This window comes from Gracilinanus agilis, chromosome 5 (assembly GCF_016433145.1).
Source record: "Gracilinanus agilis isolate LMUSP501 chromosome 5, AgileGrace, whole genome shotgun sequence".
NCBI lineage: Eukaryota > Metazoa > Chordata > Mammalia > Didelphimorphia > Didelphidae > Gracilinanus > Gracilinanus agilis.
Window position 1 is genome coordinate 99,507,308 of NC_058134.1, and position 24,298 is coordinate 99,531,605.

General features: G+C 37.2%; 1 protein-coding gene across 1 annotated transcript in view; it reads right to left on the reverse strand.

The window, feature by feature from the left end:
- Positions 1-597: 597 nt before the first annotated feature.
- The window catches only part of ZNF398 (zinc finger protein 398), a 36,967-nt gene continuing 13,266 nt past the window's right edge, over positions 598-24,298 (reverse strand). The window contains exons 2-6 of the mRNA XM_044679566.1: positions 23,220-23,600; positions 7,798-7,924; positions 6,933-7,046; positions 2,328-2,441; positions 598-1,757 (exon numbers count right to left, since the gene is read on the reverse strand). Coding sequence (XP_044535501.1) covers positions 598-1,757; positions 2,328-2,441; positions 6,933-7,046; positions 7,798-7,924; positions 23,220-23,600 — 1,896 coding nt within the window. The remainder of the gene's footprint in view (positions 1,758-2,327; positions 2,442-6,932; positions 7,047-7,797; positions 7,925-23,219; positions 23,601-24,298) is intronic.

A 24,298-nucleotide genomic window follows, 5' to 3' on the forward strand; every position in this document is an offset into this window, starting at 1 on the left:
GCCAAGTCTTGAGTTGACAAGGATGAAGGAATCTCCATCATGCTGGGTCTATTTCAGGGAAGATAAGCAGGAGTACAAGATGGGGAAGGAGGGTCTAAGCTAGAATCAAGAGGAGAGATCACCAGCCTTGATTTGGTGGCTCTTTGTTCAAGACTCCCCTCTAACAATCACTTTACCCACCCAGGAATTAGGTAGAAGCTTCAATGTCCCATCAACCCCATAGTACAGAGAAGGTATCAAGTTTTAGAGGTTTCCCAGGCTACCTGTCCCTCCCCTGGGTTTCAACCTACAAATGAATTTGGATTATCTGCCAGTGATTTACCAGTTTTTTGCTTTCGGCCTCTTTGCAACATTATCACCTCTTTAGTTCATGTAATTTCTTCATAAGAACAGGGTGAGTGGACTCTTTTCAAGCTCCTCTGAGTTTCACAATATATCTTCATTATTTGAAGTATAGTGAAGTTCCGAATAATCAGGTATATTCCTAGTTATATGTATGATGCCCAAAATGAACTGAAGAGCCAGTTTAAAATGATCTTAGACTCCCTTACTCTTCTTGGGACTCTCCACTTGCTAGATAAACAAGAGATGAAGGATTTACAAAACACCCCCTCCGCCACCCTCCCCATACCAGTGGTTGGCCTCTAGGCCATCAGCTCCAATTCCTAAGCCTGTGGGTTCAAGCCCTGGTAAGAGGAGGCCAGGAGGATCTGGTGGCTGCCCTGGGACGTCTCCATCACCACTGCAGCTTCCATCATGGCCTGCCCGCAAATGGTCCTTGAGTGTCTGTTTATAGCGGAAGCTCTTGCCACAGCAGGGACAGGGATAGGGCCGCTCGCCTGTGTGGATCCGCTGGTGCTTCATCAGGTGGTGCTTACGAATGAAGCTCTTGCCACAGTGGGCACAGTGGAAGGGACGCTCACCGGTGTGTAGCCGCTGGTGGTTCAGCAGGTGCTCTTTACGCATGAAGCTCTTGCCACAGTCACCACACTGGTAGGGTCTCTCGCCCGTGTGAATCATTTGGTGGCGGATCAGTGCCGAGTGGCCATTGAAGTCAATGCCACACTGAGGGCAGGAGAAGGGGCGTTCCTGGGCATGGCCCCGTTGGTGGAGCAGAAGGCTAATCTTTAAGCTGAAGCTCCGACCACACTGAGCACAGCGAAATGGTCTCTCACCTGAGTGGCCACGTCGGTGACTGGTGAGCCGGGATTGGTCAGCAAAACGTTTGGGGCATTCTGGACATGGAAAAGGCCGTTCACCACTGTGGACACGCAGGTGATAGGTAAGCCGAGAGGGGTGCACAAAGCTCTTGGAGCAATGTGGGCAGGTATGAGCCCTCTCGGTTGTATGCACACGGGCATGGTTACTGAGGTTGGCCTGCTGGGCAAAGCGTTTAGGACACTGGGCACAGGCAAAGGGACGCTCACCAGCATGACTACTCTGGTGGTCCTGCAGCATTTCCTTCTCATTAAAATTCTTGCCACAACGACGACAAGGGAAGTGTTGTTGTTGCTCTCCAGATGGGGTGGGTAGGGTAAGGTTGCCCAATTGAGTGAAACTAGCCTGTCCCCCAAGAGGTTCAAGGGGGTTGTTAACTGGAGGTCCAGAGGGTAGTACAGGTGGAGGATGCTGGCTCTTGAAAGCTGCATCCTGGAAAGCATCATTTGTCACTCCTGGTGCATTAGAAGAAGTAACCTGAGCATCTGAACACAATGGGCCTCCAGCAAGGCCTTCAGCTTTGATGGCAAGCTCATCATCTGAAAGAGAGGATCAGGGCTGTTATACAACATAGAAACTGCTTTGTTACCAATTCTCATCACAAAGTAGTAGCTACATTCTACTGTTTTTTCACAAATTGCTCTGTGCTTTTTTTCACTGTAACTGTATAGGGAACTGATTAGCTCAAAGGAAAAGAACAGTTCAGTGAAGTTCTGAGGGAAGAATCCAGGAATCTAAGGAATCTGCATTATGATATTTCCTGTTTTGAGATAGGGGATGGGGAAAAGCAAAGCTTTACATTGTTTTCCTAAGACAATCCTTTAATCAAGTAATTTCTCTGATCCACAACCTTCAGTCACTCCCTTTTACCTAATGATCCTATCTCACCCCACCTTCCTCATTTATTCCTCTAATTCTTCCCCAACAGAAATCCTCTGCTCTTATAGGGCTGCTCTCCTCTCTTTACTACCTATTTCCCTCTAAACCCTTGAAATGAATCTTATTCATTCCAGTTTTCTTTGCCTTTGTTTTTTTTGGCTCCTGTCAAGGCTAAGTTTCTCTGTTGTACAACATAGGAGGTAAGGTTCTATGTCTTCTCTATTACTCACCAGCATAGGTGCCTTTGTATATATCACTTTCTTCAGTTGCCTGCGGACCTTCCACTTGGGGTTCTTCTTCTTGTTTAATCCAGGAGAGAATATCTGATGTAGAAATGCCTGGCTCTGTAGATGGGAAAATAAGAAGCAGAATATAGTCTTTTTTTTAAACTTGTTTGTTTTTTTAGTTTCTACTTGGGAACCAAACAGAATCTTGAACCAAAAACTGAATGAAACATGCTGATTTAATTCCAAACAACTCAATGGTAAGCAAAACTCTTACTAAATCAATCATAATTTCTGCCCAGGAGATGCCTTAAAGTGATCTAACAATGGATCCTCTATTAATAATTAACTTACTTCTCCTTTCTCTTCATAATAATTTACCTAATAATGCAAAGTCTCTTATTTAATGTAATTTGGCAAACATAATTCATTAAGCGCAAAGGAATATGCTATGTGATATGGATACAAAGATTAAAACATGATATAGTACCAGGCCTCAAGGAGATTATACTCTTAAAAGGAAGAGACATATATACACGTAAATATGATTTTTAAATAAATATGAAATTGAAGGCTTCATGGAAGAAGTGGCATCTGAGCTAGGTGCTAAATAAAGAGAAGGAATTCTATAAGCAGAGATAGACACTAGAGAATTCAAAATATAAAAGATGGCCTACATATATGGAGAGAGACAGGAGAGAACAAGGAAAGATTAGGGAACACATTTAAATATACACTGTGAAGGGAGTTAATGTAAAATAAGGTTTGGAAAATTAGCTGTGGTCAGACTGTGAAGGACTTTAAATGCCAGTCTAAGTAAGATGTTTATACGTGATTCTAGACACAAAACGTATCCTCTGCTGTTTCTGAGTAGAAGAATAATATGATCATATCTATGTATTAGAAAGATTCATTTGGCCAAAAGATGAAGGATGAGTTGGAAAGGAAGGACCTGTTGGGTGATTATTACAATTGTCAATGCCTGCAGTGATGAAGATCTACATTAAAAGTGATGGCAGCAGAAATGAAGAGAAGAGGTCTAAAATAAGACCTATTAGTAAGGAAGAATTGATAAGGTCCCTTGTTTGGACATAAGGAGTGGGGAACAGGGAAAAGTCAAAGATGACTGAATTTTGCAAGCTGAGAGGATAATGGTGTCATTAATGGAATTAGGAAAGTTAAGGAGGAAAGGAAGTTTTAGGTAAATAATGGTAATTCAGTTTTGGATGTGCTGAACTACAAATGCTCAAAAATATTCAGGTGGCGAGTTCTAAGAGGCAACATTCAACTAGACATCAGGGGAGAGATTATGAGATGATTTATAAATATGAGTGATTTTAGAAGTCATAATTAAAACTACAAAATTGGATGAAATCCCTAAGGGGAACAGGATAAAAACAGAAAAGAAGATAGTTGAGGGCATCATCATTTAGGGGATAGTCTACAAAGGATGAAAAAAACAAGAGTAAGAAGGAATGGAGAGAAAGGCAGGAGAAAAATTAGAAAATATAATGTTATGGAAGTCCCTTAAAGGGAAAAGAATTATCAAAGGAGTGGTCAACAGTGTCAAATGCTGCAGAATAGTCAAGAAACATGAGGCTTTAGAAAAGGCACTAGATTTGGCAACTAGGCCTAGGAACAGAAACTAAATTCCAGAAGATTGTGGAGTGAGTTTATTTTGAAGAGAAGAATGATTTAAATTTTACTCTTTTTCTAGAAGCTTATAAGTGAAACAAGGCAACAGTTTGAGGGGGAAGCAGCATCAAGGCAATTTTTTTTAAAAAAAGGATAAAATGGATGAGTGAGAGGTAACACGGTATAGAGCAATGTTGACAAACTCAATGAAAAGGATCTTTGCAGGCTGCATATGGAATCAGAAAACAACAAACATTATGTTGCATTGTATTTTCATTTATTTTGTTAAACAATTCCCAATTACATTTTAATCTGGTTCCAGAGCTCAAGTTTAACATCCCAAGTATAGAAAGCAGTCCTCATACTTGAGAACTGGATTCAGGTGTGCAAAGTATCATACTTGTGAACCTCCCACCTCTGTAAAGGAGGAGCATGATTATTTTATGGTTGTTCATTTCATTGTTTATATTGTTGTAGTTATTATATATATTGGTGTTTTTTACTTTGCTTACTTCCCTTTGTATCAATTCACTTACATCTTTTCCATGTTTTTCTGTATTCATTTATTTCCCAGTAATATTCCATTACATTCATGTACCAAAATTTGTTTAACCATTCTCTAATAGATGGGCATCTACTTGCTTCTTTTTGCTTTTTATTACCACAAAAATATTGCTATAAATATTTTGGTGTATATAGAAATTTCCTTTATGTCAGTGATTCCCTTGAAGTATATATCTAGTAGTAGAATCTCAAGGTCAAAGGGTATAAACATTTTAGCCACTTTTTTTTTTTGCATAGTTCCAAAATGCTTTGTAGAATGGTTTTAACTAATTCACATTCCACCAACAGCTCCACAAATAATGAATCTGGACCAAGCCCTTTAACCAAACTCAGTATTCTAAGAAATTCTCTAAATGGAATAGAAAGAACTTATCAGCACTAGTAAAGGAAGTTCCTCTATGGAAACTTCCCACCTGATGAAATCAAAGGTCTGAGTAAAAATAAAAATTAGTGATAAATATGTTTAAAGCAGAGGAAGGAGCCTTCAAATGGAAAAATATTCAAAATGAAAGGCAATGATAGACGTACCAACATCTCATTGTAGACGAAAGGGATAGGCACAAGGACATGAATAGAAAGAGTAGTTTTGCCACAGAAAAAGAGAGAGCCATAATTTTTTGAGATGGGAAGGAAGAAAAAGATGGGTAAAGATAAAGAAATACTCCACTTTACCCTGCTCAAGTTGTAAAGTCCTTAGAAAGGTCCAACTTTCTATAGTTTTCTTCTGTTGGCTTCTAGTTCAGGGGGAATGTGGTGTAGAAGAAAGAGCTCTAAACATGGAATCAGTGGACCTGGGTGAGAATCTTGGGACTGCACCTACTACCTATATGACCTGAGGTAATCATTCCCTCTCCTTGGCTTTCAGTTTCTGAATCTACTATAAACAATCCCATCTAATTCTAAGAGTCTAGGATTCTCAAAGGGCAAATTCTGAGTCCTTTGGTTGGTTCATCTTTAGCTGTGCTTATCCAGATGGAAACTACTAGAGACTTACACTTGTCACCCAAGCACTGTTCTGTCAAGTATCTTTTGAGAAGTATAAAGCCATCAATATGTAATAGCTTGCCCAAAGGAAAGAGAACGTTGAATAAGACTAAGGCCATATTGGCACATGAGGATAGTCTGAAAAGAACAAAAATTTGCTGTCACAAAAGGAAAAGAGGGAAGAAGAAAGGAGACAAATGAGATAAGAGATGGGAAGATGAAATGGTGTGAAAATCTCAGAGACTAATTAAGTGTTAATTTTGCTCAACCACTAAAGTGAGAACCTCAAAGATAGGAGACCACAGCAGATTCTGTTCAAAGTCTTTTTTGCCTTGGTGTCAAACTTGATTCCTCAATCTCACTTACCCCATAACACACACATGTCATTTTCACCTCTAAAATATCTCTTCAATTAATTTCCTTCTCTCTCTATTCACAAAGCCACCACCCTAGTTTAGGCCCTCATCACTTTCCTGGACAATAAGATAGTGCCTATAATTGATCTCTTGTCTCCAATTTCTACCCATTCGGATCCATTCTTCATACAAGTCATTGTCCTAAAACAGTGGTTCCCAAACTTTTTTGGCCTACTGCCCCCTTTCCAGAAAAATATTACTTAGCCCCCTGGAAATTAATTTTTTTAATTTTAATAGCAATTAATAGGAAAGATAAATGTACCTGTGGCCATCACCACCCCCCTGGATCACTGCAGCACCCACCAGGGGGCGGTAGCTCCTACTTTGGGAATCACTGTCCTAAAGCATGGATCTAATCAAGTCACGACTTACTCAATAAATTCCAGGGGCTCTCTATTACATTTAAAATCAAATATAAAATCCTATGACATTTAAGCCCTTCACAATCTGGACCTCACTTATCAGTCAGCTTTATGACCCATTACCATCTCCAGTACCTGAACCCCCTTTCCCACCATGTCACAACATTCTAGCCAAACGACCTTTTACTATTTATCATAAAGGACACTGATTTACCTTTCTCCACACCTAGAACATATGTCCTCTTCACTTCTGCTTCTTAGAATTCCTTGTAGCCTTCAAGGGTCAGTTCAAATACCATCTTCTACATGAACCTATTCAGCTGCTAATGCCTCTCATTGCCCCTCAAATTACCTTGTATTTATCTTGTAAACACCTACATATGTACATGATGATTGCTCTAGCTAGGTTTATAAACTCTACAAGGACAGAATGTTTCATTTTTTTATTTGGATTTTTTGAGCCTAGTCAGTTGTCTGGCAAATAGTAGGTACAATGCTTGTTAATTGAATGTCAAACTAAAGACAGAGCAACTTTAACTAAAGTCAGTGACAAAGCTGAAATTAGAAATAATTGCCAGGTTGCATCAAATCCTGGGAGTGCAAGACAGCCTGGGGTAGTGAAAAGATGGGATGTGTTCTTTTCCACTCACCATCACTGGGTTCTGCAGTCATCTCACTCCCATCTGGTCTCACCTGGTTCTCTGCATTATGTTCTGACTCTGGTTGATTTTGGGACAAAACTTCTGGTTGTGTCATAGCATAATCTAGAGTACAAAAGGAAGAGAAAAGAGAGAAAATAAAAGTTAATTTGGGGGCCAGCTGGGTGGCTCAGTGGATTGAAAGCAAGGCCCAGAGAGGTCCTGGGTTCAAATCTAGCCCCAGACACTTCCTGGCCATGTGACCCTGGGCAAGTCATTTAACTCCCATTGCCTAGCCCTTACCACTCTTCTGCCTTAGAAGCAATACACTATATTGATTCTAAGATGGAAGGTAAGGGTTTCAGAAAAAAAAAAGTTAAGAAGGATAAAGACGGCATTAATTCTGACCAGACTAAACTGAGGGGACTTGCAGCCTATAGAGCTAAGGAGGCCTAACAAAGACCCTATCCCCACTTTACATAAAAATTACCTGTTTTTTTCCAAAACCAATTCTATCTTCATTGGGTAGGGGTAAGTGGCTGCAGTAGCTCCTGGCGATAATAGTGTCCAGGACAACCATTGCACTTGGCATATCTATCCCATGCAATTTTCATTCTAACCTTTGTTCTTAGATCAGATATTCCTACCACTTGACATTAGGAAGGTGGTAGGAATACACCAAGGTAACTAACTTTTATAGTGATTCTATGTTCATGGGAGAAAAAGGAGGAGGAAGAAAAGGTACATTTTCTGTGGTTCAGGTCTGGAATCCAAAAGGAGTGAGGATGGAAAGGTGGGAATGGGGCAATGACCAAAACTGCTATGCTGACTGCTGTGCTGTGGACCACTAGTCTGACAGAAGCCAGCTCAGCCTTACCCATTGAGATGAGGGACTCATAGTTGCCCTTCATTATGTTCTTATAAAGTTCCTTCTGCCATTCTTCTAATTTCTCCCACTCTGGAGTAGAAAAGTAGATGGAGACATCATCAAACGTCACTGGCACCTGAAATCATAAGCATGTGGGGCTCAGCTCTATCCTCTACCATTTCATTCACTTTAACTTTTTGTTGAGAGACTACTATGGTGATAATACTATGCTAAATGCTGAAATGGGTCCTAAAAGGAAGATGAGATAGCACTCTAAATTGAATTAGTAAGATGAGACATACCTATACAAAATATAACTATATATGTGATTTAGGTATCAAAAATAACAGCACAGATAAATGCTAAATTTAAAAAAAAGAGCAAGGATCATATTGGACAGGACTGAGCAGGAAAGCCTTCAGAAATAAGTTGCTCTTGATCTTGATATTGAAGATGGGCTGTTGGAGAAAGAACTTTGGGTAATATTTCACTATAGACCCCATCATAGCTGGCCACAATTTTGAACACAGTTAAGACTTTCACAGTTGTTTTTCTCTATAATATTATTTTCCTTGGATAAGCTATTCTCCTGGTTCTGCTTACTTCACTTTGTATCAGTTCATACTACTCAGTCTTCTCTGAAATTATATACTTTTTGTGTGTGTATGTATTCAACTCTCCTTTGTCTATTTCAGGTAAAATTTAAGTACATTAAGAGAGATAATATTTGTAAAGCACTTAGCATACTGCTAGCACAGTTAGTATACAAAAGAACTAACTTCTTCCCTTCCCTTTCCTTCATGTGATGTCTATTCTCCCCACCCTTTCCTGTTTTTATCCTTTCTCTCATGCATCTCAATTATATGAAATCATGCTACATTTCTGTGTTTTTGGAAAATGGCAACCACATGTGTACAAAATGTAGGTTAGCCTTTCAAACCAGAGGGGAGGGCAAAAGAACTCTGAGGAATACTTTTCTTTATTCTGTGGCTTGTTAGGGGGAATGACTTGCTGCCTTAAAGCCTGAAAAATTTATTTGAAAGATAACAAAAAGGAAGTAAAAGATTAGAAGCAGCAGACTCCTATAAGGTGTTTGGAGGAATGTGAATGGAGAGACAATTCAATACAATAAACATTTATCAGTATAAGGTACTATGACTGGTGTGGGAGATCCAAAGACAGAAACCAAACAGAACCTGTACTCAAAGAGCTCATATTTCAACTGAAGAAATAACACATACACACAAATAAATGGCAAGCATATATAAATAAATGTCAAAAGGGAGAGAAGAATAACCACTGTAGAGATTCTGAAAGGCCTCCTGAAAAGGCTGGCATCTCAGCTGGGCTTTAAAGTCTCAGGAATTCCGAGAGGTAGAATAGAGGAGAGAATATTCTAGATATGGAGGAACCATTTTCCAAAGATGAACAGAGAAAGACCAACTGTCATTTTGGGGGCATTGCTGGCAGGTCAGTTTGATTAGAATGGGAGAAGGGAAATAATATGAACTAGAGCTACAAAAGTAAGTGAGAACTAGATTCCAGAGTGCTATAAAAGCTATCCAGGAGAAGCTAGAACTAGACCCTCAGAAGAAGTACCTGACCCTTAAAATAAGCTTAAGGAATGATGATCAGGTGATAGGGAACTCTTACTGGACAGAGGAGGAAGAGATGAATTGGGACGGTTATCTGCTGATAGTAAGTAATGTTTTGTCTTGTCTTCCTATATTTGACACTGAGGAGGACCTACTACTTAGACCTGTCAAATCTAATAATAAAAAATATCTACCTCTGGTTAATCATTTGGAGACAAATGAGATCCACAAAAGGGACATAGGAAGCATTGCTAGAGATTATAAGTTCTGAACAACGAAGTGAAGAACTTAGGATCACAAGTGATTAAAAGTAGATATTTCAGAAATGAAAGGAAGATTTAGTAAGTAAATAACTGGCAAAGATGATGCTGTCCAAGCACAGGATTCAGATTTCAGGACCATAGCTTAAGATATAAAGATGACTGGCTCTTGGCCAAAGAGGGAATGTATCTAATGCTAGCCAGTAAAAAAATTTGTTCAAGAAGGCTTTAAGTAGAAAAAAGAATGAGAAAAAGAACATTTTCCACATACATCTATCATACAGAAACAGAGAATAGCATGTATAACTGAGGAAAAATATCAGCCGAAATTATCTGTAATTTATATAATATCTGTAAGAAGGTTAAGTAATAAAACTTAGGGTTTTGGATATTTATATAAAAATTCACTAAGTATACTAAAAATCTTAATGAAAAAACATGCATTAATTTTTATTATAAACTCAATAAAAACAACAACAAAGTAAACATAAAAAACAAGGGGACATATATTACCCAAAATTCATTCCCAGAAGGCAGAAACAAATGAATAATCCAAAAAAAACCCTCTTTAAATTCTTATTGCAAATATACTTGAAGTTGTATCACATTTAGTAATTTTCCTTCCATCTTTTTCTTTGTCTTTTTTAATGTAATGGGAAACTGGCCAATGAAGGACCAGTACTCAGTGTATGTGCAATAGTCTTTGTTTGCTATCAATCCAATACAGGAAGGAATAGACAGAGGGGATGGTGCTGCATCATGATGAGTTTTCTAATTGGCTTCAGAGCTAGAAGGGCTGATGACACAGCTGGAAGTGAGTTCATATACAAAAGGACAAATAGGCCTCTCTGGCCTTATTGAGCTTCTCTGTTGGGTTTCAAAGGAGGAAAAGCTGTGAGCACCTGGGTTCGGGAAGGGAAGAGGCAACAGCTACATTATCTCCAAAGAAGTTAATCATATGTCTGCAAAAGCATGAAACACATGTGTATGTGTGTGTTTGAGAGAGAGAGAGAGAGAGAGAAAGAGAGAGAGAGAGAGAGAATATGTGCTTATTCTTTCCTGATCATATGTAAATGAGAATCTGGAGATGGAATTGACCAGTTCATGACCTTATGAATTTCAAAGATCAGAAATTATCAGATTCCTTCAGCAACCAGAGTTGGTAACAGAGCATCACTGAAGTGAGTAGTAGCAGTAATTGAGTTTAGTGAAAGGCTAACTCCACATGTTTGACCCAACCCAGCAGTGGTCTGACCTAGCAACAGAGCCATTAAGTCTTACAAGTCTCACATTAAGCCTTACAAGGAGCAAGACAGTTACTCATCTATTTAAGCAACACTCAAAAATGAATGCAGTGGGTACTCTATGATGGGAGATGACTTCTAGGGCCAGGACGCACCCTCAGTCCCATGTGTTTCCTACATAAAGTAGGGAAATAGCTTTGTGCTCTAAGTTTGAGCCCATTCCCCCAAGAGCCTGAAGGAGTTGTGAAAATAGGATTAACTCTCTCCTTTCCTATTTTTAGCTAATCAAATCAAGAACTTAAAGTACCCCTACTTACCATTAAGTAAGAGAGTTCACACCTCCAAAGGCCACTGCTCCCCTTCCTTGGGCAGTGCTAGGCAAATTGAAAGACTACCATTGGTTTTTTTGTGAGTGACAGGAAGTGAAGAAAAAGGAGGATAAAAGAGGAAACCAGCATGGTCAGAGGCATTCCTTTCCTGACTTCTGGAGAGATTGGTTCCCAAGATTCTTGGCATTTGGGGTGAGTGGCTGAGATTCCTACCTTGGCTTTGGAGGAGGCTGCATTGGTGGAACCCTGGTTGAAGACACCACCAAGACTTCTGGCTGAGAGTTATCAGGAAATTCACGTGGAGATAGTGTTGGGAAGCCCTGCTAGGGCTGAGCCTGGCTTCTCAGGAGAAGGGCTGGTAGGTTTATTAGAATCTGTCTTTTTATCTACATGTTTCCACATTCACTCTTTCCACCTCTTTGTAAATAAAGATGCTAAAAGTCATTTTGACTTTAGCTACAATATTTTTAAATCAGCGACTACTATATTACTTTAGAATTCTCATAGTTAGCATAAATTCTAAATTTAAATCTTACCAAGTGCAGAAAAAAGTATGTAACCCTAGATTGAGTGAGAGTAAATTTTTGTAACTTCTATTCTTGCTATACTTTCTTAGTGAATACACTTATGATATTTATAGCAGCTCTTTTTGTGATGGCAAAGAATTGGAAATTGAAGGGATGTCCCTCATTTGGGGAACGGCTGAACAAACTGTGGTATACATTGGTAATTGAATACTATTGTGGTATAAGAAAGAGCAGAATGATTTCAGAAAAAGATGGAAAGATCTGCATGTTAGAACAAAATAAACAGAACTGGGAGAATAGTGTAACAGCAATATGGTATGATGATCAACTGTGAAAGTCTTAGCTACACTCAACAATGCGATGATCTGGGACAATTCTGAAGGACTTATGACAAAGAATGTTATCCATCTCCAGAGAAAGAATTGTTGGGAGTCAGATGCAGATCAAAGCATACTATCTTTCACATGAGTTTATTTACGGTTTTATTCTGAGGTTTTGGTTTTACATGAGTATTCTCTTACAACAATGACCTATATGGAAGTATGCATGGCATGATAATACATGCATAATCCAAATCAATTTGTTTACCATCTCTGAGAAAAGGAGACAATTCAGATCTTTTAATTTTGGAAAATGTATGTTAAAAATTGTCATGTGAAATTAGGAAAATAAATATCTTTGAATTTAAAAAAATAGCAATTTCATTCTTCAGGAGATATGTAGAATAAGGAGGGGAACTTCATTCTAGAGGAACTAACTAGCAGCAAAATAGATGTAACAGGAACTTTGAGAGGAAGTGAATGACTTCAAGTCTGTGACAGAGAAGGGAAAGCTGGGCATGGTTTAATGTACATCCTGTATTTGGGGAACATGGATTTCAAAGAATTTAGGGAAAATTAAGGAAAGATACATTCACATTGCTTAAAATTCACTGGGGAAGTAGGTTCAAAAGAAATGAGATGGGCAGCTGGGTAGCTTAGTGGATTGAGAGCCAGGCCTAGAGACAGGAGGTCCTAGGTTCAAATCCGGCCTCAGACACTTCCCAGCTGTGTGACCCTGGGCAAGTCACTTGACCCCCATTGCCTACCCTTACCAATCTTTCACCTATGGGTCAATACACAGAAGTTAAGGGTTTAAAATAAAAAAAAAAAAAAAAATTAAAAAAAAAAAAAAAAAAAAAAAAAAAGAAATGAGATCCTGTCAAAAAAGAAAATCGCTTTTGTAAATATACATGTGAATGATTCCAAAGAAGAACTCATATTAGGTGGCATAGTGTAGAGGGAGAGAGGGAAGGAAAATGGCTATCTAAAATGATAAATATATCATATATATAAAATGATAAAATTAATAAAGATAGAGGGAATTTACTGTCCAATTAAGATTTTCAAAAGACATGAAAAGAAAATGGAATTGAGGTTAAATAACAGATGAGGAACACAAATGTGTAGAACGGCCTTGTATAGGAATAATGTCTGGAATGGTAAACCTCCAAACAAAGTTAAGAATGGCAACAAATCATAAGGACATTGTTATATTTAAAGGAGGTCACTAATATCTATTTGAGGTAGTAGAAATGATGTACAGAGAGGATAAGATGACACTTCTTCTTATAACAGTTGCCCAGGCAGGATCCTTCAGGTCAAAGTGGTTTATCCCTTCAGGACCCACCTGGGGTTAATTGATATTATTAATTTGGGCTCTTCAGCTGGGATAACGATGATATTCTGACTGCGTTGACTCCCTTCCCAAAACAAGCTTTGAAACTGATTTAGGAAGGTACTTTAAACTTTATATATTTAACAAGAAGGATAAGGGTAAAGGACCAAGGTATAGGAGACCCTACTTTAATGGTTACTAATGAAACTCTCAACATTGGCAAATGAAGAATCAATGTTAGCTTCCCTCTGGTTCAGCCTGGCCAGGACTAAACCAGAGTAGGTAAACTGCTGGGAAATCTTCAGCTTCTTCTTCTGTAGATCTTAAGCCTAACAGTTGAGATATATCCACCCTTTCCACCCTCTTCTTCATCTCCTGCCCACTTCCTGGATCCCTCCCAGGCCCTGGGAAGCCTAGATAACTAGATGATGAAACTCCTAATATCTAGGGACAGTGAACACCGAGGTGGTGGTCAAGTACAGGTTGGTAACGGTATATCAAGGACAGGAAGAGCTTGCAGAGAGAGATGTTTGCACCCTCTCACTCCAAGACCAGGATCCACCGATCTCTAGCCTCAGGACAGATAAAAGACCCAGAAGTTCTGCTCAGGGTTCTCAACTGTCCCTCCTGACTCTCGCCTGCCTCCCTGGGAACATTCTATCCAACTGACTTATCTGTCAATCATTGAATGAACTTCAAGCTCCCAGAGATTCAATATAACAACATCAAAAATACTTTTGTTCCTTATGTTGAAGACCATATGACAGGACAGGGGAAAGGAGAGAATAAAAATTTCCTGGTTTACAAGGAAGTAAAACTCATGGCAAGAGGTTAGTAGTGCATGGAATTTTTAGTTCTCAGGTCTTATGGTTTATGATTGCACTGACCTAAATTCTAGTCTTTCAAAACTGTTTTTCTTTAAAATGCAGTTATCATTGTATAAATTATCCTGGTTCTGTTTACTTTGCCATGTGTCAATTCTGAGAAGTCTTTCCAAGTTTTCTTTGAAATGGTATTATTTCTTATGACACAACAATATTCTATCACCTTACCAAAATTTGTTAGCCATTCCCGAATAGGTGGGTAGCCCTCTCTCATTATCAGTTTTTGACTACTCTGAAAAGAGCTTCTAGAAATATTCTTGTAAACATAAGACCTTTTGTTCTTCACTAATCTCTTTGGAATACAGGCCCTGTAGTGGTATTGTTGAGTCAAAGGGTTTAACACAGTTTGTTAACTTTCTGGGCATAACTCTAAATTGCTTTCCAGAAGCAACTGATTAGGCCAATTCACAGTTATATTAAGGGAATAGATGAATGTCTGGCTTTTCAAAGCTCTAACATCTGTCAACTTTTGCTAATCTGATGGTTGAAAGATCCAAAAAGTTGCTTTAATTTGCATTTCTCTTGTTAGTTATTTGGTTTTATGTGGATGTTGATAACCTTTGATGTTTCCTTTGAAAACCATACTGAACAAACTGGTTTATGATGGTGAGGAATACTATTGTGCTCTATGGAATGATGAAAATTTCAGAAAGAACCAGAAAGACCTACATGAACTGATGCAGAGTGAAATAAGCAGAACTAGAAGAACACTATACACAGTAACTGAAATATTATGGAACAGTTTAATGTGATAGACTTTGCTACTAATAGCAATACAATGGATCTAAGACAAGTCTAAGGGACTTACGAAAAAGAAATTAATGAAAGAATGAAAACATGATTTATCGTTTGTTGATTTGGGTATATGATTTGGGATTTTGGTTTTATATTCACTTAAAAAAATGAATAATATGTAAAAAAAGAAAATTGCCTATTCATATTCTTTGTAGTTTTTTTCTATAATTTACTGAAAAATGGCTTTCAGTTTTACTTTTAATTAGTTTCTGATATAATTTGGATATGAGACCTCTATCAAAGAAACTTGCAAAAATTTCTAATTCTGTTTCTCTCCTAACTTTAACAGCATTAGATTTGTTTATGCAAAAATTTCAATTGTAAATAATAAGAATTATCCACTCTTTTCCATGATCCTCTACAATACCTTAGTCATGAACTCTTTTCATATGCTTAGATCTGAAAGGTAATTTCATCCTTACTCCTCTAATTCGTGACATGACCTTTAATTTCTAAGTCATGTATCCATCTGAAATTTATCTTGGTATGTGGTATGAGTTGTTGGTCAATACCTAATTTCTTCCAAATTACTTTCCAGTTTTCTTAGCAGTTCTTTCTTCAAATATTGAGTTCCTCCCCTGTAATTTAGGTCTTTGGATTTAACACAAACTACTGTATTTGTCTGTTTCTGAATGTTGTATAACTAATTTGTTCCACTGATTGACCTCACTTTTTTAACCAGTACCAAATAGTTTTAATGATTACTGCTTTTATAGTATAGCTTTAGATCTAATACTGATATATCTCATTCCTTCCCATTCCTTTAAAAAACAATTATTACCTTTAAGATTCTTGAACTTTGGTCCTCTATATGAATTTCATCATAAAATAATTTAGTTAATATTGACATTTTTATTATAATGGTTCAGTGTATCAATGAGCAATTAAAATTTTTCTAATTATTTAGGTCTTTATTTCTGCAAAATGTTTTCAGGTGGCTATTATTTACAATACTAAGGAAAGGTCTATTTATCCCTATGCTTTCTTTAAAAAAAAAATAGGTGTTGGATTTTATCAAGTCTTTTCAGCATCTATTGATGACATTATGTGGCTTTTAAAAAATCTATATAATTAATTTTATTATATTTACAGTTTTCCTTATGTAGAACCAATTCTGCATTCTTGATATAAATCCAACCTAGTCATTTTGTGTAATCTTTCAATATGTTGTTTTGCTTATTATTCTTTGAATATTTGATAGAATTTACTTGTAAATTTATCTGATCTTGGGAATCTTTTTCTTTAGGAGTTTATGGCTTTTTAATAACTTTTTGTAATACTGGGTTATTTAAATAGTTTATTTTAATCTGGCTATTTCTATTTTTGTAAGTATTTATCCATTTCTTCTAAGTTATTACTTTTATTAGCATATAATTGGGCAAAATAGTTCTGAAAAATTTCCTTTATTTTCTCTTTGACTTTGTGAATTCTCCTTTTTCATTTCTGATATAAACAAAGCTATTTATTTTATTAATTTTTAAAAAACTCCTCTTAATTTTCGTAATCAATTAAATAGTTTTATGCCCTTAATTTTATTATTTTCTTTAGTTTTCAGAATTTCTACTTTGTTGCTAGGCAAATTGCAACCCAAGAGTCAAGAGTATTGAAAGAACTGGAGGATGTAACTGCTGAGTTGCTGTAGGTAACTGCTAGAAAAAAAAGGAAAACAAGAGAGGTACTAAAAGATTGGAGATAAATGAATGTCCTTTTTTTTTTTTTAAAGCAAATTAGGTAGACTCTTTAAATGAAAAATTAAGTGACCTTGATTTCTTCTCTTGGAAAAATTCTTGAACATATTATTAAAACCATGGCTCTTTTGAGTATTTCAGAAAGGGAAAGAACATCCACAAAAAGCCAGTTTGTTCAAGAACAGGTTATTCCAGGTTAATGACTTTTTCTTTAATTTGACTTTGACAGAGTTCTTAGATTGGCAAGATAGGCCATGGTAATGTATAGACATAAAGTACCTAGATTTCAGCAAAGTATTTGATAAATCTCTCACAAAAGTCAGGATGGCGGAAGACTCAGATCAGCTGACAGCAAAATTAGGTAAATTCAGAACTGAACAGAATGACCATGCTCAAAGTGTAATGAGTAATGGAACATGGTCAGCATGGATTGAGGTTTCTAAAGATGTATTCCAGGGATCTATCCTTGGGGCCATATCGAATGAGCAACTGAACTGAGCCTTGAAGCAAGACAGGAAATATGAGAGGCAAAAATCAAATGCACTGAAAACAAAGGAGTTGGATAGATTTTATGAACAATTTGATGTCAGAGATGACATTCTCATAAAATATTTAATGTCTAGTTGAAAGGAATAACCAAAATTAGTTAGCAGCACTGGGTCTTTAAAATATTTCCCCCAGGCAAAATGGTAGATGGAATCTAAAAAAAATGGAATCTAATAAGGATAAATGCAAAGTTCTACATTTGTATTTTTAAAAAATCAAGTGCCCAAGTGTAGCAAACTCAGAATGGTGGAATAACAATTCATGTGAAAAATATCTGTGGCTTTTAAAGGACTACAATTTCAATATGAGATACCAATGTGAGATGTTTACTAACCAATAAATTAATAGACTCTTTAAGTTACACTTACATTTTAGTACATTCTACATGAAGTAGAATGCATAGAAGGATGGAGGCTATTGTTGCCCTGAGCAGGCATAGTGTGTCTAATTCTGGGCACCATATTTTAAGACTGGTTTTATCAGAGGCAGTGTGGTATAGGGGAAGAGTGCTGGATTTGGAGTCAGATTTGAGTCTGTCAACCCCTGTGAATCTCTGGACCCCCTACCCTATTCTGACTGGCAGTTTTTAACTGCTTCCCTCACCCCAAGGTCAACCCCTGGGAATCTCGGCTCTGATCAGCAGTTTCTAACTGCCCCTAAAAATGCCTCACCATGTACCCTAGCAGTTTCTAACCACCCATATTCCTAGACAGATAATCACAAGGACATTTCTGTAATACGCCCTCCTACAGTTCTACTGTTCTATGTATCCTGGCTATACACCATCTTCCTTCTGTTTCCCACGACTATACCCTGTAAGAATCCCTTTTCTCTCCTCCCTCCCCAGACATTTCCTGTCTGAAAGGCAGCACATTGTTCTGAAAAGCAATTCCTCGACTTTAAATAAATGCCTCACTTTATTTTCTGATCACCTAGTTGGTCTGAATTTCTCCAGGTCTGTTCAAGGCTTCTAATTGAGCTCCCTACTTCCAGGTTCTCCTTTCTCCAATTCATACTCCAAACATCTGCCAAAGTAATTGCAAAGGTATTACTAGGTTACTCCTTTGGCTTAGGGACCTTCAGAGGTTCTCTATTGTCTCTAGGATAAATTATGAACTTGTTAGCTTGGCATTAAACATTCTCCATGATCTAATTTCTTCCAGGTTTATTTCATAATTCTCCTTAAAATTCAGTTTATATTCTAGTTCAACTGGTCCTCCCTGACCTCAGCATTCCATATTCTGCCTCTGCATTTCTACATAGGCCATCCAACTTCTATGCTCTCAATTGCATGTGTTTTTTGCCTCTTGGATTTCCTGTCCTGCTTCCAGGCTCAATTGAGCTGGCAAATGCAATTGAAGCCTTTCCCAATTCCCTCAGTTATTCATATTATCTCCTTCCTCAAACTGTTCATTATTTAAGACTGACTCTCTCTCTCTCTCTCTCTCTCTCTCTCTCTCTCTCTCTCCACACACACACATAAATATATATAAATAAATGAATGTATTTAAAACTCTTTTAAAATGTTGTTACGGCTAGATGGACAGTCCACTGAATTAATTCATCGATATATAGATAGGGCACATAGTGCTGACTGACAATGAACTGGGTCCAGAATTGAATAGATTCACCTTTGGAGAACTGTGCAATGTTTTCAATAACATTGATAACAAGCTGCTCCCTGAAACAAAAATTCATATTTTCAATATGAATATTCTCTCACTAATGTCCTATGGCATCAACACAATCTCCAAAGAATCAAAACTGTAGATGTCCCAAAGGGAAATATAACAGTTTTAAATATAATATGGCATATTATTAAAGATGACCTGCATGTGAGAAGTGGTATAGTTATGATAGGGGAAATATATGACTAGAAAAGGAAATGAGTTAGTCAAATAGCAAAGAATGCTACAATATTAGCTGGAGACCCCAAGAACTGTACTGGAACCTACACACCCTAATGTGCTGGAGGGTTCTTTAGGGAGGATAAATGGAAGAATGCCAACTGCATGAATTGTATAGTATTTAAAGTGTAGGTGGGCTGCAACTTGTACTGCTGAGAGGATGTACCAAAACTGAGATGTACTAAATTAATGAAACGTATGTTGTGCCTTCCAAAAGAACATACGCTCCTTGAGGAAAGGTACTATTTCACTGGTCTTTGTAATTTGGCAATGTAGCATAGTACCTCACACATAGTAGGGACTTAATAAATGTCTATAAATTATTTGTTGAAATGAAATGATTAACAAAATCTTCATTTTATAAAAGAAGCCTCCATTGGTCTCTGTACACATTATGAATATTCCTATATCTACTACTTTATAGATACTATTGTGTTATTTCTAGTGTTCCCTCTTTCCTCCCCATGACATAATATAAATAGCAGTGGATTTGAAGTTGGAAAACATGGGTCCAAATCCTGACTCAATTAAAACTTGCAAATTTACTGCTTATTGCTGGGTTCTGCACAGGCTAATATATCTTCTTTTCCTTTGTCTCCTCTATTTCATTATCATAGTCAAACTCTTCCCTATTTTTCTCTCTACACACACCAAATTTTCCTTTTGCATTTAACACATTTCATTACTGGGCATGAAGGTCCCTGAATCCTGGCTGGGTTACCCATATTCAGTAAAAAGTTTAGCCCAGAACTATTTGTGTCACTTCTATTATTTCTTCCCTGCTGGCCCTTGTTCCTGTTTCTCTTAACAGTCACTGTTAAGAACAAGAAAAACCAATAATTTCTTCTCAGAAGTGGTTATAGTTTAAGTTTTTCTGCTAATGTTAAACTTTTCCTAACTTGTTTATTTACATTTTTAATAATAAGAAATTTCTACTAGTTAATATAGCATATTTCAAGACTGCTAATCTTAATTCAATCCTAAAATCTTTCAAATCAGGCTATCCTTTTTTTTTTTTTTTTTTAATTTTAAACCCTTAACTTCTGTGTATTGACTTATAGGTGGAAGAGTGGTAAGGGTAGGCAATGGGGGTCAAGTGACTTGCCCAGGGTCACACAGCTGGGAAGTGTCTGAGACCAGATTTGAACCCAGGACCTCCCGTCTCTAGGCCTGGCTCTCAATCCACTGAGCTACCCAGCTGCACCCCAGGCTATCCTCTTTTAAGTAATAGGCAATAAAATTCCAGAGTTCCTAGCCATTCTAGGCTATGGTAACTTCAGAAACTTAGCAGGACATAGCAGAAGAAAAAGGTTTGGGATCTATTGCTTTGCCAAACTGGTGGGATTTGGACCCAGAAAATCTTCTACCCCACTGATTTCACAGGTTTATAGATTTAGAATTAGAAAGGGCTTTAGAAAAGGACAATCTGGCATTTTACAGATGAAGATTCTGGGGACCAGAAAAGACGGAAAGGAAGAAAATAAGTATTTCTGAAATGCCTACTACATTATGTACCAAGTACTGTGCTAAGCACTTTATAAATGTTATCTCATTTGGTCCTCCCAACAACCCTGTGAATTCAGTGCTATTTTACAAATGTAGAAACTGAGGTAAACAGAAGTTTGTCAAAAGTCACATAGTTGGTAAATGTCTAAGGTGGAATTTGAACTCAGGTCTTCCTAATTCCAAGTTCAGCACTCTATCCACTACACTACTTCATTAATTACTATCTGCTGACTACCTAGTTAATTTCATAAATTAAATGTTTTAAACTACTAACTAAAACAGATTTAACTGAACATCAACCCAAATAGAGACTAAAAGCTACATACATGTTCAAATCACACAAAACCCAATTTATCTATTCTTAGATTTCTTGAGAGTAAATACTAATTAGAATTATTCCAAAGAAACTTCAGATTGGTCTCCAAGTCAGAGCCAGAGAAAAGATAACACAAAGGGTTATCTAAGGATTGTCACTAACCAGAGAATCTTGCTCTTAAAATTAAGAGGAACCATATATAAAGGTACTAGAACTCTTGTCCTGATTAAACAGTAAATGAAGTGAACAAAGGCTGATTCCCTTCTTTTCCAAATGTCACTGTCTCACTAAAACTTAATCTTTCAAGATTTATTTCACATTACTCCCCTTTATACATTCTATATTCCTGCCAAATTCATCTACTGGCTATTTCCCAAAGACAATCTTTCATCTATCTCTGCCTCTTCACACAGGCTTTCCCCCTCAGGCCCGGAATATTTTTCCTCTTTCAGCCTTAGCTCTTGGAATTCTTACCTTCCTTCTAAGCTTGGCTCAGGGCATTTTCTGATTCCCTCAATTGTCATTGAGGGAATCTTTTCTTCTCAAATCACCTTACATTTTCTTATGGGTATTATGTGTCATATTATCTCCAGAAGAATGTACATTTTTGATATGGTTTCATTTCTAGTTTTGTATCCACAGGGGTTTGCACCTAGTGGTCATTATAAATGTCTAAGGAGTTAAATGCTTTTCTTTTTGGATCACCCCAATGGTGATCTGGAGACCAAGTACAAGATACTGGCAAAAACTTAAGGCAATGCGAACTTATGAAATCTCCCAGTCCTTTTCCTCTTCTCACCTCTGATGGCAGGGCAAGGCAAAATCATAGTAGCCTAATTTATATATCTGTTGCATAAATGCTACCCTACCTCCTTACAACACTTTGGATATAATTTACTAGGTACTCAGTTAGTTCTAGATGATATTTTCCAAATCACCATTTAAAATTTAAATCTTTACAAGAAGGCTTCCACAGAGGAAGAACTAGTACACAGATACATAATTCACTGGGAGAAAGAACTAGTACTAGAAAGAAACTATGCCACTGAGCCTAGAAGTAGGTATGATTTGGAATGGACTGCTATAAAGGCTTCATACGATGTCAGAAATTTTTTTTCCTTGTTAATTAACTGATTCAGAAATCTGTTTATAATGGCTTTCTATGCATTTAAAACTGATTTTTAGCCATTTTATTAGTTACAGCAGAATGCTCAGGGATATAAGATCAAATTAAATGTTGGAAAGGAGCTCAGAAGTCATCAAGTTCAACTCCCTCATTTTACAGATGAGGAAAACAGAAGCCCTGAGAAGGTTAAATGACTTTTCCTAAGTGACAGATACTTATGCAAGTGGCAGAACTGATATTCAAAACCAATTGAATCCAAACCCATACCTTATCACTGGACTATTTTATCATCTTTTGTCAGAAGCTGCTGATAAGAAATATGAAGATCCATAGATAATGTAAGCACCTTATTTTGAGTACAAGTACCTGCCTCCATAACTTAATAAAAAAAAATTTTTCCCCAGGGGAAAAAAATCTCATAATTTATTTTCAGAGGCTCAAAACAACTGGCCTTTGGTTTATTTTTCTTCCTATTTTCCCTGCTAAACTTTTTACTTAAAAATTTTTCAATTAATGAAATTTTTAAAAGAAAAACAAAACTTTGTAATAATAATATATGGTCAAGCAAAACAAAGACCTGTCTTGGACATATTTTTAAAAGATGCTTCAGTCTGCAGTCTGAATCCATCACCTCTCTGCTAGGGGTAGCCTATCCAAGCATTCTACTAACACTGTCAACAAGTTCAAAGAGGCTGATTTGTAATTTCTCTCCATTGCTTTTCTCCAGCCACCTGATGGACAGACAGCAAAATAACTCATAGCTGGAGGGGAAGGGGACAAGTCATAGGTTAGCTGTATATTAAGCTTCCTGTTATAAAGAGTTCCCCCAATTTGAGACTCTGAAGCTCAAATGTACACTAGTACAGGCCACAAGAGAAGATTTAAATACATTTAATGACTTCACAGTTCCCTGTTTAGGATTTTTTTTTTTTTACAAAAAAGAAAAATTAAAATAGAAAAGTTCAAATAACCAACAAATTAAAATCAATGAATACCTCTTACTAGTACAAGGACTCATTTTTACTTGTAGTCATATGTATAATGCTATTTACCTTTGGGATATCTCCTTTAATACCTGGGGGAAGACGGAGGATCCAGAAATTCCTATTTCTCAGCAGGTTCTCCATGTTTTCTAGCCTTCGTTGTAGCAGCCCATACTCTTGGAGCAGGGTCCCCAGCACAGCCCATTTTCCCTCCAGCTGGTTCCCAAGGTCTGCCACTGTTTTTTCACAGTTAGTCAGTTTATTCTCCGCTGCTCCTGTCCTCCCTTCCAGATGCAGAAGCCGTCGGCTGTGCACCTCCACCTTTCTCTCTACAGCCTGAACTGCTGCCACAACTGTCCATAGGGAAATGGCTGCTGTCTGCAGATGGGCCTCACTTGGCAGTGGGAGGGACTGCAGAGAAGTGGTGCACTCTGATTCCCATTCTGGAATCTGTTTACCAGGAGAAAAAGAATATTGCAGAGAGAATTAGGGGCAATTACAGTTCAAAACAAAAAAATCTGTGAAATCTCCTTCCTTTGACAAGTTCAGATGAAGAATGATACTTCCTTAAATACAGAATTTGTTAAAGATTTGCATTTGAATGTACTTAGAGAGAACATCTTGATCTTTGGGATGAGTACAGGGTTACTAAGAAAAATGGGAAATAGGGACAATTGTTATCTTCTGGAGATATTCAGGAGGCTCAAGTCATTATTACTCTTATCTGTACCTGTCAGGATAAAATGGCATGGTGGGATGCCTCTCCAGGTTTCCCTTAGGTTCACTGACCTCTAAGTACAAGGATATAAATACACAGCTTTCACAGCCCAAATTCCCATAAACAGACTCCCAGCTATAGCATTCAAATAAAGAATAAAGGAATTAGGATGGTTTAGTTTGGATTAAGAAGACAATGACAATAACATGCTTTTAAATGTTATTGAGCATTTCATAATAATTCTATAAAGCTAGTGATACATATATTATCCCTTTTATTTTTCAGTTGAAAAAAACTAAGGCTCAAAGAAGTCTAGTGGAAGACATGATGGTTATCTTTAAAAAATTTAAGACTTTCTATTCAGAAAAAGGAACATATTTATTCTGAAAACTTTTAAAGTTTTTATTTCATTTGATCTTTATGACAGATA